This window comes from Chanodichthys erythropterus, chromosome 11 (assembly GCF_024489055.1).
Source record: "Chanodichthys erythropterus isolate Z2021 chromosome 11, ASM2448905v1, whole genome shotgun sequence".
In the NCBI taxonomy this organism is placed as follows: domain Eukaryota; kingdom Metazoa; phylum Chordata; class Actinopteri; order Cypriniformes; family Xenocyprididae; genus Chanodichthys; species Chanodichthys erythropterus.
The window spans coordinates 12,770,618-12,787,575 of record NC_090231.1 but is presented as its reverse complement, the minus strand read 5'-3'; the positions used below and the strand labels follow the sequence as shown (position 1 = coordinate 12,787,575).

The 16,958-nt window shown below is 38.0% G+C and overlaps 2 protein-coding genes across 3 annotated transcripts; one reads left to right on the top strand and one right to left on the bottom strand.

Moving 5' to 3' along the window:
* Positions 1-4,059: 4,059 nt before the first annotated feature.
* si:dkey-19b23.8 (uncharacterized) lies at positions 4,060-9,533 on the top strand. Of its 2 annotated transcripts, none has more exons than XM_067401756.1 (3): positions 4,060-4,235; positions 6,362-7,051; positions 7,736-9,533. In XM_067401756.1, the coding sequence occupies exons 2-3, from the start codon at positions 6,466-6,468 to the stop codon at positions 7,819-7,821; spliced, it is 672 nt and encodes a 223-aa protein (XP_067257857.1). In that variant the 5' UTR covers positions 4,060-4,235; positions 6,362-6,465; the 3' UTR covers positions 7,822-9,533. The 2 variants fall into 2 exon arrangements, with proteins under 2 accessions (XP_067257857.1, XP_067257856.1); XM_067401755.1 differs by having other exon boundaries at positions 4,061-4,486.
* Positions 9,534-10,445: 912 nt separating this feature from the next.
* si:dkey-19b23.7 (uncharacterized) lies at positions 10,446-14,256 on the bottom strand. The gene is made up of 8 exons (XM_067401754.1): positions 14,190-14,256; positions 13,770-13,835; positions 13,567-13,638; positions 12,437-12,612; positions 12,301-12,358; positions 11,481-11,652; positions 10,985-11,182; positions 10,446-10,668 (listed from the first exon to the last, which is right to left on the bottom strand). Exons 1-8 carry the CDS (start codon positions 14,199-14,201, stop codon positions 10,553-10,555), a joined length of 870 nt encoding a protein of 289 aa, XP_067257855.1. The 5' UTR covers positions 14,202-14,256; the 3' UTR covers positions 10,446-10,552.
* Between the last annotated feature and the right edge of the window lie 2,702 nt (positions 14,257-16,958).

Below are 16,958 nucleotides of genomic sequence, written 5' to 3'. Positions count from 1 at the left end.
CGAGTTCTGAAAGCAGGATGGATTCTGATTGGCTCTCAAAGTTTTTATCGTTCATCAGCTAGAAAAAAAAAGTTCCAACGAATTTGTCTCTCTGTTCCGTTATCGTTATAGTTGTGGTGTGGACTCTGCTATTCTTTTATATTCGGAACGATTTTTTGGAATAATTTTTTTATCGTTATCATTAAAGCCCATTCACACCAAGAATGATAACTATAAAGATAACTATATTAATAACTATATTAGCATTCACACTAAAGCATGATATTGTTTTGTTTATTATAAGCACGTGCTGCAGTTTTGTCTTCTGCCACTTTAAATGCTTGACCTCTTTAAAGCAGGATGGATTCTGATTGGCTGTCAATGTTTTTATTCATCAGCTGGTGAAAATCATTCTGAAAGTGATTCCAGCAATATTGTTCTGCTGTGAATTTATCGTTATAGTTGTGTTGTGGACTCTGCTATTCTTTTACATTTGAACAATTTTTAGAACTGTATCTTTATCATTATAGTTATTGTACTTGATGTAAACTGACCTTTAGGCAACATCCATAAGTTTCTCCAAGGGGATTGTCTTTGTCGCTCTGGAAAAAACATCTGCTAAATAGCTAATTGCTTATAGAGAGAAAAAGCCCAAATCATAATTTAGGCAATTGTCCCCTACTGTATTTACAGCAGGCGCTGTCTGCTTCTTGCTTCTTGTTTTTGTTGGAAAGTTTTAGTTTAGGCCTGTGAGATAAGATATGGAGGTTTTTGAGAGAGAAGTGGGTGGTTACTCTGATTACTAAGATGTAAAGTTGAAGAAAGAAAGCAGCAAACACTTTTCATGCTTTGCTTTCCTGAAGTTCTCAGGCTCCACAAATAGCAACCCCACCCTTAAAAAAAACAACAAAACTTAATGGACATTAGATTAAGACCAGATATATAACCAAAGAGATATGATCAAATTTTATCCAGAAATGGTTGTATTTCTTTTTATAGAGCAGTGTTTTTTATTACATTAATATAATAATTTTTGCATGCATGATGCCCTACTTGTTCATCCAAATTTGCTATTCTACTGGCAAAAACATGAAGTGGTTTACGTCAAAAGCTTTACCCGTGACAATTGTTCAGTCATTCCTGCTTTGGCACTGTGCGATGAACCTGGCACACTATTTTTTTCATGTTGGGTTTACATGAAAGACAGTGTGTTTGTACTGAATGTATTGGACTCATTATGCATTCGGTGTGTGTGTTTTTGTGTGTGTGTGTGTGTGTGTGTGTGTGTGTTTGTGAGTGTTTTGTTGGGATGGGGGGGGGGGGGTGTTGTGGCGTCATTGGCAGTTGTATAATAGCACTGCTGTGCTACCAAAGGTACTTTGGTGGGTGTGTCTCCCCAGCCTCCCATTTGCTGATTACACAGGGGCTCAGTGTTCCTTTCTCAGTCCACACACATGGCATGAATTAACTCAATTCACTTTCACCTACTCTACTGAAAAACCCAGAAAACTATTTAAACACATTAAAATGTTTAAATCATCTAAAATATAAGACATCCAATCTTCTTTATTTGTGGACTCTAGTTCACTTAAAAAAATCAAGATTCAATATTTAGGAGACAAGATTCATAATTTCAAAAAACCAGGCTGGTGGAAATTGTGTTTAATAATGTATGGTGAAATAGAAAGAGATAAACAAATGAGTGCTCCAGAGAAATAATATCACAACCAAACAATAAACGTACAGTATAAACAAATCACTGACAGAGAGAAGCATAACTAGCAGTGCCGGAGAGAAGACATTAAATTACAGTCAATTTGCAACATGGTGAGTAGCAGTTTGAGGGGGGAAACACAGTGTGAAGGCTTTGGTTGCAATGGGAAAGATGCTGTTAAAGGACATACTGTACACACTAATTTCAGAAACAGGTCCATTTGCCTTTTCCTGAGGTTAAGTGCTTTGCTCTGGCACAATAGCAACAGATATAGGTTACTTTATTAAATTCTGCAGGTGATGCATCATCTCCATTTGGGAATAATCAAGCAACCTTAGCATTGATGTTCCATGATCATTAACCTTTCAATTGCTCACCCTACTAATTAACTCTTTGAAGGTCGTTTGCTATGCATTGGTGTTGATTAGCTAATTAATTTGAGTCTCATTTGCTTCAAATGTCTGTACTGTCATATTTTGTGCAATCTTTGTGGGTCCATAGAAGTAAATTAGGGGATGCTTACTTGACACTGTTTTCAACTAAAAACAGAAAACTTTTTGCATTTTGGCTGTTCAATTACATAACAACAGCCTGAAAATGTAAACTTCTGAAAACAGGATTAAAAGTGCAAGTTTTTGAAAACGATACCTTTGTTGTCTCTGTGTAAAAACTAGAAAAACATGAATTTATGCAAATGGTGACACGCGTATTGCATGTTCAGTCTACAGGCGCGTAGTGTTTATTTACAATGTGACATCGCCAACTACTGGCCTGACATGAATAATAAAGTGTTTTTAAACGTTTTTGATCTTTGACTAAAGTTCAATACAGCTAGAGAAAGTTCAATACAGCTAGAGAAAGTTCAATACAGCTAGAGCTGTGTTTTACCTTCATGTTGGCCGCAACATGTTTTAAATAGCTAAATAGCTTGTCTCTATTATTACAACAATAACCATAAGAATGACCTTACATTTATATATAGTCTACTGTATTTGACTATGAACATCCTTATCATGTTAGTCATCTGAGTCTCCCACAACAACAAATGAGGCAACCTGAAAAACATTAGACAACTGTTACAATTATTAAAATGCAGTAAACTAAAAAATGCCATTTCAGATAGTTCACAAAGCTTATTCTGGGTCAGATGTTTACAAAGGTTGACTAACAGAGAGGTTATTTCCTTACAGGTTTGCGTATGTGCAAAAATGCAAAGGAAAAACTTTTCAGTTTTTATTACATAGTTGTCATGTAAACATACCCTTAGAAAATGTTACAACCCTCTAATCAGCTATGATATTTCTTTTTTCAAGCGTGTATACGAAGTTTGTATTGTTGTTATACATCTAATTAAACAACAGAATCTGTCATTTATCATCCATTAACAATCAAAAATGATCAAATATTAAATTAAAGGTGCTAAAGAGGATGTTTTGTTTTATACATTTTTGCAATATTACTTGAAACTGTCTTTACTTCATCGCGTAAACGATTGGCCCTCTGGCTTGTCAATCACTGCCGTGACGTTCCTTGTGAGAGACGAGCGCGGCTGCGCGCTCCAGTAACTTTCCACACTCCACAGGCGCCGCATGCGATGTTTTTGTCAGGAGACAGGAGTAACAACTGCACATTATGAGTTACCTGCGGTGAGTCCGACATAATGAATCCACTTACACGACACAGCGAATGCCGGTGGTAAACACTCGTGTTCCAATACTCCTGCACGAGTTTTGGGAGGCGTTCCTTTGAAATGAGCTGTGAAGGAGGGAGGCTGTTCTTACGCATGCGTTCATTTCAAAACTCAGGAACAGTCTTTGGATTCTCAGTCGACGAAAAAAATCACCTTTAAACATTATTATTATTATTTTGTAAATCCATTATATTTTTAAACGCAGTCTTACACCTTCCACTGTCCTTTCGGAAAGGTGGAGGTCATACTGGTTAAACTGATGGTGCACTCCCTGGTTTCCTCTACTTGTCAGGTGTTTAATAAAGTGTCATATCTAGGCCTTGAAATTTAAATTTGACCTTGAATAAAAAAAAAAAAATAAAAAAAAAGAATTCAAATTATACACAGTGAATGTTTTATCATTAATGTATATTTTATATCACCTGTAAGTGCAGGTAAGCACACATTAGTCACGGTGAAAGTGCAAAAGTATACTCTCACACAATATGCAGTTGTTGTGTTACCTTATCAGTCTATGTACTTAAAGCAAGTTCGTCATATTTCGATGTTATCAGTTCATTATTTACATAATTATTCACTTGACAGCTTCACTTTCTAACTCCACCGTGTCAAATACATTGTCTTTGTCCCTAGTGAATCCTTTTTTTTTTTAAATATTATTTTATCCTCTGACGCTTTTCTTCATGGCTGAACTTTACCCACACCCTCCTCATACACTTCCAGCACTCGTTAATTCCGTCTCCTCATGCTTGTCTCACATCTCCCCGCGGAGGCGTGCCCACACCGCTCAAATATAGCGCTGCAGACGCGCGCTTGACTCATTCGGTTGGTCTGACTGAGCTAAACTGTGAGGTAAGCAGAGCCGCCTTGCCCACGCCAGATCATGCGTTTGTCTCGTATCATATCCACTCTCGATATTGTGAAAGAGCGCGTTCGTTTCAGTGTGTCCTAAAGCGCCCATGCCGCTACAATTTCGATTTTAGTGAGAAACGTTTTATGAGGTGATAAAAAGTACGAGGTTTGGACGTCTATTTTCCATTCAGCGGTTTGTGGAGGACGCATGATTTATCTGTGCCGGACCAAAAACGAAGAGTGCATGAAAGGTGAGTCTTTTACTGAATTGTATTTGGAAAGGAAATGTACTCGATTTAGGAATCTTTGTACGCATGATGTTTTTGTCAGAGTCAATTCAACATTTACCGTTATTAAATTGTATTTTAATTTTTTACCCGATCAGAACCAGGGTAAAACCGGGCTGGAAGAAGAGTAAGCAATTTTAGGCAGGTTTTCTCTCAGTAATATCAATATTGGTATCTTTTAGGCTATTATAAAAAAAAAAAAAAAAAAAAAAACAGCGATTCAAGCACTATGAAGTAATTGCATTGGTTTGTAATAATTAACTCTTCAAGACTTGTGGATGACCACAGTGGGGACCTCTGACTAAAGTTCAATACAGACTTTTTAAGTCAGTTAAAGTTGTTTTTCATTCATGTTGACTACAGCATGATTTAAAAAGCGTGTCTCTATTATTAGCTGCAACCAGATAACCATCAGAATGACCTTACATTTGTCTAGTTGTCTACTGTATTTGACTATGAGCATCATTACCACGTGAGTACATCTGAGTCTCTCACAACAGCAAATGAAAAACATTAGACAACTGGTACAATTATTAAAATGCATAAACTAAAAAAAAGCCATTTCAGATAGTTCACAAAGCTCATTCTAGGTCAGATGTTTACAAGGGTTGCCTAACAGGTTGTTTCCTTGCAGGTGTGTATGTGTTTGTGTTGTTGCCTCTAGATCAAATCAGTCTAGGTTATTTTATGTTTGCATTCCTCACATGACACACTATTATACACCATTGTCTTTAGGACAAGAAATGTTTTGAAGGAGGCGGGATGTCGTCTAAAGCTGTTTCCTGTAGAAAGTTTCTCCTCAATAGGCATTAGAGCTAAAACCAGTTGGAGGTCTGAGTTGTGACCACCGTCAGAAGCCTCTGGGGATGCTGAAATAATGGGTCAGAAAAAAAATAAAATGCAGCACAATGGTATCGGCCACATGGCCAACACAATGTGGGAATAAAAGTGAGATGTTTTCTGAAACACAAGACAAAGGAAAAAAACAGCAGCTCCAAGTGTTACATAACTTCTGCAAGGTACAACTTCACCCCTCTATGCATTTGGACTTGACCTAATGAGGGCCTCAAGGGCATGTTAACACTAGGCTTTGTTAAAGTACATGTTTGAAATGGGTGGTGTGCATGTTTCAACATATTAAGTATATACTTAAGGGACATGCTTGAACTGGGTCATCAGTTACTTGACACTTGGGATGCAAGATATATATTGCTACCATATTGATTATAAGCCAATATTATAAATGTATTCATCAGTATGGTCCGTTTAGTATCGTAAGCCCCTTCAAAATGGTGGGATTTTTGTCAATTGAAGTGGAAAGTACTTGTTTTCCCCACAAACACATTTTTTTTTTTTTTTTGTTATAGTCCTTTTTCCAGCAAAGTGTCTCGGATGACTCACAGACGACAGACGTTCTTCCAGACGCAAATGTGGCCTGATTAATATTTGAAGCTCCTGTGCTAAATGCAGGAGGAGACAATGCATAAGTGTGTGTTAACGCTTGACTGAAACCGATCCTATCCTAAGATCTTGCATCTGGGTTTATTTGTGGCCATTTTTCCATGAAGAGCTCACAGATACAGTCTGACTGACACATAAGAACATAATGTTCTGGGTCATTTTATACTTAAACATTAAATAGTGTGTGGCTAAAAATATAAATGAAGGGAAAAACCTGGTTATGAAAAGTAACAGTTGGATCACAATTGAGTAAATATCTATTTTGGGTAAAGAAAAGACCATTTCAATCATGCCTGCATTGTTTAATGTGTGTTCCATTTGTGTTGCGATTTTTCACCTTATGAGTATGACAATCTCTCTCTTCCTTCTTTGCTTCAGATCTCAAGGCTATACTCCGCTGCGCCACACTGGGAGCCTTACTGGATAAGCAGGAGAAGGATCCCTGTAATTCCAAAAAAGCTCCACTTCTGTCTTCTCCCACGATGGCTCTGGCTTCCTTCCATCTGATGCAAACTCTAAAGAACTCACCGGCGGCCCTCCGGCGGCGATTCCGGCGTGACCGCACGGAAAGCCTCTCTCACGGCGATCCCCTCTTCAAGGTGCATTACCTCGGCACCAAGAAGATCTTCTCTCTGGACTTGGAACAGGCAGAGGAGGCCATTGATCGATTGCTAGATGGGGCCCCTGGGAAGCTTTCTAAAGATCATGCCCTGGTAGTGCGTCCCCGATACGTTGAGGTTAAAGAACTGAGTACCGGAAGGCAGCTCACCAAGACCTACTTGCAGGACATTGCATACTGCGCCTCTCACACGGCTAGACCCAATGTGTTTCTGTACATCTGCAGGCAGCCCGGTCAGCAACTGCAGTGCAGAGTGTTCTGGTGCAGTCGGGCAGAAAGGGCAAAGGACATGACCGCCTGCCTAGCGAGGTCGTTTCAGCGAGCACTTAATGACTGGCAGGGTGGATGCGCCACCTTGCCGCAGGGGGAAGTGCTAACTAAAGAGCCAGAGATGCCTGGTACGCCCACTGCACCTAGAGGGTCAACATTGCCAGCCAGTTTGGGAAAAGGTGAGTTGAAGAAGGACAAAGTAGAGACCAATGAGTGCAACATTCCTGTAGCTTAAATGTGTCCAACTCTCCTCCTGTCCTGTAGAGTGTATCTCCAACCAGCTTCAAAACACTTGTCTGGATGTTTCTAATCATCTTGAGGACCTTGATTAGCTGGTTCAGGAGTGTTTATTTAGGGTTGGAGCTAAACTCTGCAAGACAGAGGAACTGAGTATGACATCCCTGCTGTAGCTCAAACATTTGTGCATGGTGCTAGCAATGCCAAAGTCATGGGAAATGAACCCAGGAAATGCATGAACAGATAAAATGTATACCTTGAATGCAATCCAAGCCAAATGCATAAATGTAATGTAAATGAGTTCAATGAGTAATGCAGCCACTAGCCCAGGGGTTCTCAACTCTGGCCCTCAAGATCAGTTTTCCCTCAGAGTTTAGCTCCAACCCTGATCAAATTCACCTGCCCGTAGCTTTCTAGTTATCCTGAAGACTTTGATTAGCTTGTTTTAGTTGTGTCTGATTAGGGTTGGAGCTAAAATCTGCAGGACTGTGGATTTCGAAGGGCAGAGTTGAGAACCACTGCACTAGAATATTGTAAAATTCTAAATGCGTACATTTACATTTCCCCTATGTTCTTCTATTTCAAAGTTGTAACTGTGTATATATATATATTTTTTTGTGTTGCAGTCCGTTGGAAGAAGAGGGGGTCGGTGTCTCGCAGTCCCCTCCGTGCCATAACCAGAAGAGGTTCTGCCAGCGACACCTGGCATTGAGAGTCCCCGTCACACCCTGGACCTTAATTTTGTGATTCCTGGGAATTTCCAGAACTGAATGTGAGGAAAAGGACAACCACACCTATAACTGGTGGAACGTTTGAGCTTTGATAGAGTTTGCAACTCAAGTATGTGCCGAGTCTGTGTCTGAACAGCTAACACATTTGAGGTTACCAATCTACCAAAGTGATAAACTATAGGTTTCCAGAGATAATTATTTTTGTTTTAGGATGTTGATGGGTTCAGTCATTTTATCTCTGTTTGCTTAAGGACAAAGATACAAAACCAAAGCTGTTCATCTGCACTGAACTGGCATGTAGTTTTAAAGCCATGTATGTATCATGGAGTTGAGGGCTTCTAGCCCATTCTCCTCCTCTGTGTACATGTCTGGATAGTTTGCTAATGTGATTGATGAGCAATGAGACAGTTTCTGTTTGTATTAGAGATGTCAAGAAAGGATCTGTGTGGAAAGTGGGTGGATGCATGATGGTAAACACTAGCAGGATCAGAACGTTAAAGCGTTTGAAAAGTGTTTTTATCCCAAATGCACAAGTTACGCTGTAAATGTGCATTAAGACAATCAGCTTTTTATCCTAAACGACTGTATGCTTACCAAATGCTCTTTTTCATATGGCCAAATCTCCACATGTTGTTACTAATGATATTGAATTAATATTACATCCTTTATGTGACCATCATTCATGGTGAATTATTTACTGCGTATTTACTTGGCATCAGGACCGGCTTGACAATCAGGACCGGTTGTTGTTTGGCATTGGAAAGACGGAGGTACTGAGATTCATTTTTCTGGTGGTCTATCATAGCCATATCCTGCTTTGCCTGGTTCTACCTCAGTTTGCCATTTTTATTCATAGTTTAAGTCATTCAAGCATTGAACTTGACCTATAGGTCCTAAATCCGAACAGATAATGAAGTGTAGAATTAGTGGTATTACTGTGTGCTCTTAAAATGAGAAGTATTCTCTTTATGCACCTGCATTCCAGCAGTTTTTGAGGCCATAATGGCTCCTGCACCCCTCCTTTTTCTTTTTTTTTTCTCTGTAGCTGCAAGTTGTTTTTCAACATTTTTCTCCAAAAAGAAAAAAGCCAACTGAGACACTGTCTCCAGGCAACGGCTTATGACATCAGAATGCTGACTGATTCAAAAGTATGCTTGCAGAGAGCGTCATGTCCTTGAAAAAGCTGCACTGTTGCACTGCAGTTATATGTAGTTATGAAGCGCAAGGAAGCATTTTTAAGTGGCCAGGTTGCATAAACCAAATATTTTAAACAAGGACGCCCTTCTTCGCATGACTGGAACAATCAAGTTTTCCTAGAACAAAGATTGTCTAGCACCATAAGTAGCTATTTCCTTCACACTGTTACATATGCTCACTGAGAATTGCATCATATCACAGTAGTATACAGTCGGCGCCTCATGGTTTTTAACATTCTGCCTGATGCGTTAGGGCAATTACGTCAAAGGAGTTTTTTTTTTTTTTTTTTTCAGTTTTATCCTTATGGATTTTATTTAAAGCATAGTATTAAACCATATCTCGCACTACAAAGGCTTCAGATCTGTTGTTGGATCTGTAATGTCTGCTTTATAAGGTGTTTGATGTTCTATGAATGTTCTTGTACCTTATTTTAAAACTATTTGTATGTATCTATTTAAATGTATTTCATGGAATATTAAACGTTTTATACATTGAACATTTGTACACTTGTATTCTTGTATTCTATTCATTTGTTAAACACACAAAACACCCTTTAAAAATGAGGGTTCTTTATTGGCATTGATGCTTCCAAGAAGAACCTTTAACATCCATGGAACCTTTTCATTCCACAAAAGGTTCTTTATAGTTGAAAAAGGTTCTTTATATTAGTACTAGTATTGTTCACTGAAAGGGACTTTGGGGAACCAAAATGGTTGTTCTATGACATCGCTGTGACAGCCACCTTTTGGAACATTTATTTTTAAGAGCGAAGAAAACACCAAAAATTTTTGATGTACTAAAAATGGAAACGTTTTTCCTTTGCATTTTTTTTGCGTACAGATGACTGTTGTCAAAACTATTCCATTCACATGTATCTGTGAAAACAATGCCAGTAGTTGGCGATGTCACTTTATAAAGAAACACTACGCACTTATATACTGAACACATAATACGCATGTGTTTTTGTAGTTTACACGGAGAATGTGTACTTTTCAAAAGTTTGTTTTCAGGCCCCTAAAACGCTAAATGTACGTACAAAAACACAAAAAAAGTTTTCCGTTTTTAGTTGAAAACAGTGTCATGTAAACGGCCTCTAAAAAAAAAAAAAAAAAAAGCCAGTTGTTTCCTTGACTTCCAGGACAGACTAAATCCTTAAAGATGGAGCAGTTTCTGCATAAGTCATTGGGTGCAAATCTTTTAATGCGAGGGATTAAATTACTCCTGGTCTGATTTCGTAACTTTTCAAAGACCTGTACGTGCTTCACAAAAACATGCCATGGCTGACATTTAGGAGCTTAAAGTCATGGGGCTAAAGCGGTCATTATCGAACCTCTTTGTTTACCCTTAAATTAATGGTCCTTAGTATAAGAAAGAAAGAAAGAGAAGAAAGAAACTATTAGTTCATGATTTAACTTGTTACAGCTCTAGATTGTGATTTGTGGAGTTTAAGGCCAAATGCCAAATCCTTTACAATTTAATAACCTTGAATGTTGTTGTATTTTGAAGCATTAGCTCTCATTTGCCAGGAAAGGGACTTGATGTTTTGGGAAATCTGTCACTGCCTTGAAACTTATGGGTCCCAGAGAGGCTTTGGAAATGAAGTCGTCTCAATGGAACCAGCTCTTCCACAACTAAGAAACAAAGTAGAAGAAACAGTGTATTAGAGGATGATGATAAAACTAGAATAAAACTAGCCTGTTTTACACAAACTGGCAACAGCTTCAGCTCTAGCAGAAAGTTAAGTGATTCTATGAAACAGCGATGTGTTTACCGGTATATGCGACAGACACAGGATGTATGAATCAAGCCTAAGATTTCACTGTTTGGTTTTTTTGTACTGTTTTTCTTACACCCCTTATCTTGTGAGCACAATGACAAAAGAATATTCAAAATGTTTGGACCCTAGATTTCCCGGACTCCAATCTTTCAAAGAGATTCAATGCTCACCCAGATCATAGAACGGTTCCTCTCGGCTTCCCTGAACCACAATCATCTCCAGGAAATTCAGAAGGGCCCCAGTGGCCAGGAAACGCTCTGGGAGGGACAGGGTTTGGAGGTAGCGCATGTCCAGAGAGAAGGGGTTGTCGGGAGGAGGCATGGTGCACAGTCCTACCAACTCACTCACCACGTCCCATACATGAGTTCCTACAGAGCAGATAAAAGTTTTGTGTGTTTGTGTGTCCCTCTAAAATTAAAACTTCATTATAATTAGTTAGGTTTAGTTCTTTTGCTAAATTTTAAGAAAAGGCGAGATGTTTGCTCACTGTCCTTCTGGTGTGCCACCATAAAAGTAAGTCATGTGTGCTTTCATACATAATATCTAACCTTTTTATATATATAAAAAAAGATTGTAAAAGTTTCTAAACCTTGAGCCAGGAGCATGAAGAAATGGTGTATGTAATAAAACCGTGACATTATGGTCAATAAAAGTTGATCTTAAAACCTTGGGATGTTGAAACCCAGTCTGTGATGGACTTAAGTTTCATCGGTGTATCTTTGACTAGCGTATCAGTTCCTCCAACGTTTACTAGGCGCTCGTGATTGGATCGAATCCAGGCATAAGGTTGTCCATACTTGGCATAGCCAGCTAACAGGAACAGGGTGCAGTTCATTTCCTGCAATGAGAAAAAAAAACTCTTTTGAGAGCCTTGAACATTGCAAGACAATCAGAAATTTTGTCTTGATCTCTTATAGAAAACTCAAAAGTCAAAGCGAAAATACAAAAAGAGTACACTATCTATTTTGTTTATCATCTTTAATCAATATGCACATGACCTGATTGATAAGTTTGGGGCATGATTTTTCTTTTTAAAAGAAATTAATACTTTTAATCAGCAAGGATGAATTAAATTGATCAAACGTCACAGTAAAGACATTTATAATGTAACAAAAGATACATTACAGTTTCTACAAACATTTTAGGCAGCACAACTGTTTTCAACATCGATAATAATAATAAATGTTTCTTGAGCACCAAATCAGCATATTAGAATGATTTTTGAAGGATCATGTGATGCTGAAAAAAAAAAATTCAGCTTTGACATCCAAGGAATAAATTACAAGCTAAATCTGTTTTTGATCAAATAAATGCAGCTTTAGTGAGCATAAGAGACTTCTTCCAAAAACATTCTTACAGACCCCACACTTTTGAATGGTAGTGTATATTTTATCATTGCCAGTGTGTTTTAAGATTGGTAATGTTCTTAAACCGTGAATTTGTCATTGGCCCTTGAAGTGGCCCTTGAATCTGAAATGATACTCACAGGAACAGCGATCTCTCGCTCACTGGGTGAGGCTGGGAGAAGATGAGAATCGACATCCCTATAAGGGAATAATGAAAATAATTGATTTACAAAACTTAGTTCATAATTGATAGAGCCCAAGGATATTCCTCTCCACCTGCTGGGAGTTTGTTGCTGTGTGGCTTCTGGCATCTGTTGTTTGTGTTGTGGAAGTGGTTCTTCTCCTGCTAAAGGTGAGCTGGCGTAATCGCTGTCCAGACTGTAACTGCTACTGCAGGTTGAGCTGGTGAAGGTGGAGGCCACAGACACGGCGTACCCAGGAGAACGCCATCTCTGTGAGCAAAAAAAGATGTAGCCATCAAATGTAACTGTCTGATGCAGAAGCGCTTGAGATTAAAGGGTTAGTTCACCCAAAAATGAAAATAATGTCATTTATTACTCACCCTCATGTCGTTCTACACCCGTAAGACCTCCATTCATCTTCGGAACACAAATTAAGATATTTTTGATTAAATCCGATGGCTCAGTGAGGCCTGCATTCAAAGCAATGACATTTCCTCTCTCAAGATCCATAAAGCTACTAAAAACATATTTAAATCGGTTCATGCGAGTTCAGTGGTTCTACCATAATATTATAAAGCGACGAGAATATTTTTTGTGTGCAAAAAACCCCCAAAATAACGACTTTTCAACAATATAGTGATGGCCGATTTCAAAACACTGCTTCGGATATTTACGAATCAAATCAGTGACTCGGATCTCCTATCAAACGGCTAAACTGCTGAATCACGTGACTTTGGCACTCCGAATCACTGATTCGATTCGTAAAGCTTCGAAGCATCACTATATTGTTGAAAAGTCGTTATTTTGTTTCTTTGGCACACAAAAATATTCTCGTCGCTTTATAATATTAAGGAGGAACCACTGTACTCACATGAACTGTTTTAAACATGTTTTTAGTACCTTTATGGATCTTAAGAGAGGAAATGTCATTGCTTTGAATGCAGGCGCCTCACTGAGCCATCGGATTTAATCAAAAATATCTTCATTTGTGTTCTGAAGATGAATGAATGCCTTATGGGTGTAGAATGACATGAGGGTGAGTAACAAATGACATTATTTTCATTTTTGGGTGAACTAACCCTTTAACTTTGTTTCCAGAGATATAATAGTATGTTTATAGATGCTCTACCAGTGATGAATTAACATCTCCAAACATCTAAAACACGTTTTTGGATATAAAAACTGTGTGATAACAGAGAGATAAACAGATTAACAAAGACCCACCAAGTCATCATTGACCACGGTCAACAGAAGTTCCTCTCTCCCTCTTAGCCAGGGCTGAAAATAATGGAAACCCTACAGACAGACATAAAAGACAGTGAAAAAACAGTGGCATGATCTTTAATTGCATTAGAAAATGTAATTAAAACTGTGCAGTTTTAATTAAATATGAAATGGTACGTAGTATTACTTAAGTAACAGCCCACCTGTAACGAACCCAATATTGCAAGTTCGGACAGGAAGTGCTGAAGTTTCGTCTTTTGTTCTTGTTCCTGCATTTATCACAAAAAGGCAAACGGTTTATATAATTAGTTGTTCTTATACTGGATACAATACACACTTATAACAACAAATTGTTTTAACTTCTAATGTTAATTGAAAAGGGTTTGGTTAAGCCCACATCTACTCTCTGTTACTATTCAACTGCAGCCAAGCCTGTCATTGCCAGCGATGGGTTGAGGAGGAAATAAAAGCCCATGCATTTAGTATTATGAATTTAAAAATGCATCACATCATCATAATACGACCTAGGCTATGCAACACCAATTATTACAGTCAAACAATATCTAATCGAATAGATTTGAGCATAAAGAAGCATGCAATCAAGCGCATTTGTATATACTTACTCCACAGCTCATGTTTATATGCACAATCAAGCCAATTTGCTGTAGGCTAAATGAGATTTACATTTGACAAATTAATGCAAGCACACTGTCACGCCTATTTCCATATCCACTTCTTTGTGTTCCCCCTACTATACATTGGATCACTTTCCTTGGATATTATTAATAATGCAGCAATAATCTCTCAGATTATTCAGGTGAATCAGAATTCAGATCGTATTTCGTATTTCTCGCGCTGATCATTGTGCAGATGCTTCCATCGCGCGTAAGGGATCGTCTGCGTGTTGTGCTCTTAAAGAAAAACGTAAAATAGCACACATCATCTGTGCGTAATACTTTTTATGTATATACGGAGAGCATCGTTTAAAAGACCATTACAAGATTCATTTGATCTAATCAAATCCAATGGGAATAGTCAATGACGTCTGAAAGATTCATGATTACCTCAGCCGTACAGATATATGAAAATCTGGAACTTATATAGTCACAAATTTTATAGCCAACTGCCGTTTTGTGTTCAGTTATAATAATTAGCTTACTTAAAGGGATAGTTCACCCAAAAATGAAAATGTGATGTTTATCTGCTTACCCCCAGGGCATCCAAGATGTAGATGACTTTTTTTCTTCAGTCGAATGCAAATTATGATTTTTACCTGCAACCGCTGCCGTCTGTCAGTCAAATAATAGCAGTGATTGGGAACTTGAACAATAAGAGTCGAAAAAACTTCCATAGACAAATCAAAATTAAAACCTGCGGCTCGTGACGACACATTGATGTCCTAAGACACGAAACGATCGGTTTGTGCGAGAAACCGAACAGTATTTATATAATTTTTTACCTCTAATACACCACTATGTCCAACTTCGTTCAGCTTCCGGCTAGTGAGGTCTGATCGCGCTCTGACAACGGAAGTGATGTCTCGCGCTCATTGAAGTATATGGGCGAGACATCACTTCCGTCACCAGAACGCGTTTTTTGACCTCACTAACAGGAAGCTGAACGAAGTTGGACATAGTGGTGTATTAGAGGTAAAAATTATATAAATAATGTTCGGTTTCTTGCACAAACAGATTGTTTCGTCTCTTAGGACATTAATGTGTCGTCACGAGCCGCAGGTTTTAATTTGGATTTGTCTAAGCAAGTTTTATTTACTGTTATAGTTGAAGTTCCCATCCACTGCTATTATTTGACAGACAGGCGGCAGCGGTTGCAGTTAAAAATCATAATTTGCGTTCGACTGAAGAAAAAAAGTCACCTACATCTTGGATGCACTGGAGGTAAGCAGATAAACATCAAATTTTCATTTTTGGGTGAACTATCCCTTTAATGTTTATGTAAAATAGCCAATACTATTGCATTTGCACTGTGGCACAGGACTGTAATTTAGTATAGCAAGGTTATTATTTGCATTTAGCCACATTGTCAGTCATCGCTTATGGCATAAATTATGCAGTAATAATGCTTGATATGTGAAACCTTGGCTTGACTGTCTTAAATGGGTTAAGCTGGGGGTTTAGATGGTTGGCCTGGTCATCTCATAGTCATCTCATAACCCCCTCTGAAATTGCCTGTACCAATATGTTAGTCATGGGTTCCTTCATACATTTGTATGTTTCATTCTGTATTCACGCCATTTCATCTGTTTATCAAAAAAGTCAATCGTTTTTTCATAATTTCAGCACATTAATCAATGATACATATTATCAAATTCAGTTTTAAATGAAAGAACACAATCTGTAGCTGTTAAATTCTGTGCTGACTAGAATTCAGCAGTCGACAGACAAATGACTCAATGCGCATATCAAGCAAAGTGATGTCACCCTGTTGCCCACAACAGGAAGTGAACACAATAGCAGCCGCCTAATGCTGCCAGAAGAGATTCAGTGGAATGTGTATTGTGTATAGTGGAGCTATATATGCTCTGTGGGACAGAATACATTATGTACTTTCTGTTTTAATCTGGGATCTTATTAATTGTTCTGCTTTAATGATGTCACTGTTTCACTTCTAGTCACTTCTTCTCAGAATATAATAAAGAAGTAAGAAATATGGTGTGAGATCACTGTTTCTCATTATAGTTTGTGACAGTTTATTCCTCTTTATCACGAGGGGACCTTCCTGAATGCTACTAATTTTGATGGTAGCTATTGGATGATTTACACTTTTGAAACTGATCTCACTTCCTGTCTGACTGATTGCATTATGTTCTTTTCCTGTGTAACCAGTAAGCTACATAATATAGCTATACTATACATTGTGTTCTTTAAAGTGATAGTTCACCCAAAAATGAAAATTCTTTCATAATTTACATACTATGGAAGTCAGTTCTGCCCCACATCTGTTTGGTTACAAACATTCTTCCAAAATATCTTCCTTTGTGTTCAGCAGAAATTTTGGAACAACTTGAGGGTGAGTAAATCATGACAGAATATTCCTTTTTTGGTGAACTATCCCTTTAAGGAGGTGCTGTGATGTTTACATAGCCTGCTACACAAAAAAGTGCAATAACTACCCACTGTTTATTTATCTATGAATATAATTCACTTCTGGACCTCTAACCATAATTATAACAGAGAAGTACAATACTGTATGTATTTTCAAAGACATTGAAAAACTTGTATAACCCATTAATTATATGCCAACATCTTCCCATTTATGTCCGCTGAAATACAGTGTTGGGGGTAACGCATTACAAGTAACGTGATTTACGTAATTACTTTTTTTTAACTAACAAGTAACACATTACTTTTAAAATTACAACAAAATAAGTA

What these genes read in the sequence shown, in the direction of transcription:
- si:dkey-19b23.8 (XM_067401755.1), top strand. Translation starts at nt 4,444, where the DNA reads ATGATTTATCTGTGCCGGACCAAAAACGAAGAGTGCATGAAAG. An exon ending in AAACGAAGAGTGCATGAAAG is followed by an intron (nt 4,487 to 6,361) that starts GTGAGTCTTTTA and finishes TCTTTGCTTCAG; the next exon opens with ATCTCAAGGCTATACTCCGC. An exon ending in GCCAGCCAGTTTGGGAAAAG is followed by an intron (nt 7,052 to 7,735) that starts GTGAGTTGAAGA and finishes TTTGTGTTGCAG; the next exon opens with TCCGTTGGAAGAAGAGGGGG.
- si:dkey-19b23.7 (XM_067401754.1), bottom strand. An exon ending in AGCGAGAGATCGCTGTTCCT is followed by an intron (nt 11,653 to 12,300) that starts GTGAGTATCATT and finishes TTCTCATTGCAG; the next exon opens with GAAATGAACTGCACCCTGTT. An exon ending in GGAACCGTTCTATGATCTGG is followed by an intron (nt 10,669 to 10,984) that starts GTGAGCATTGAA and finishes TTTGTTTCTTAG; the next exon opens with TTGTGGAAGAGCTGGTTCCA.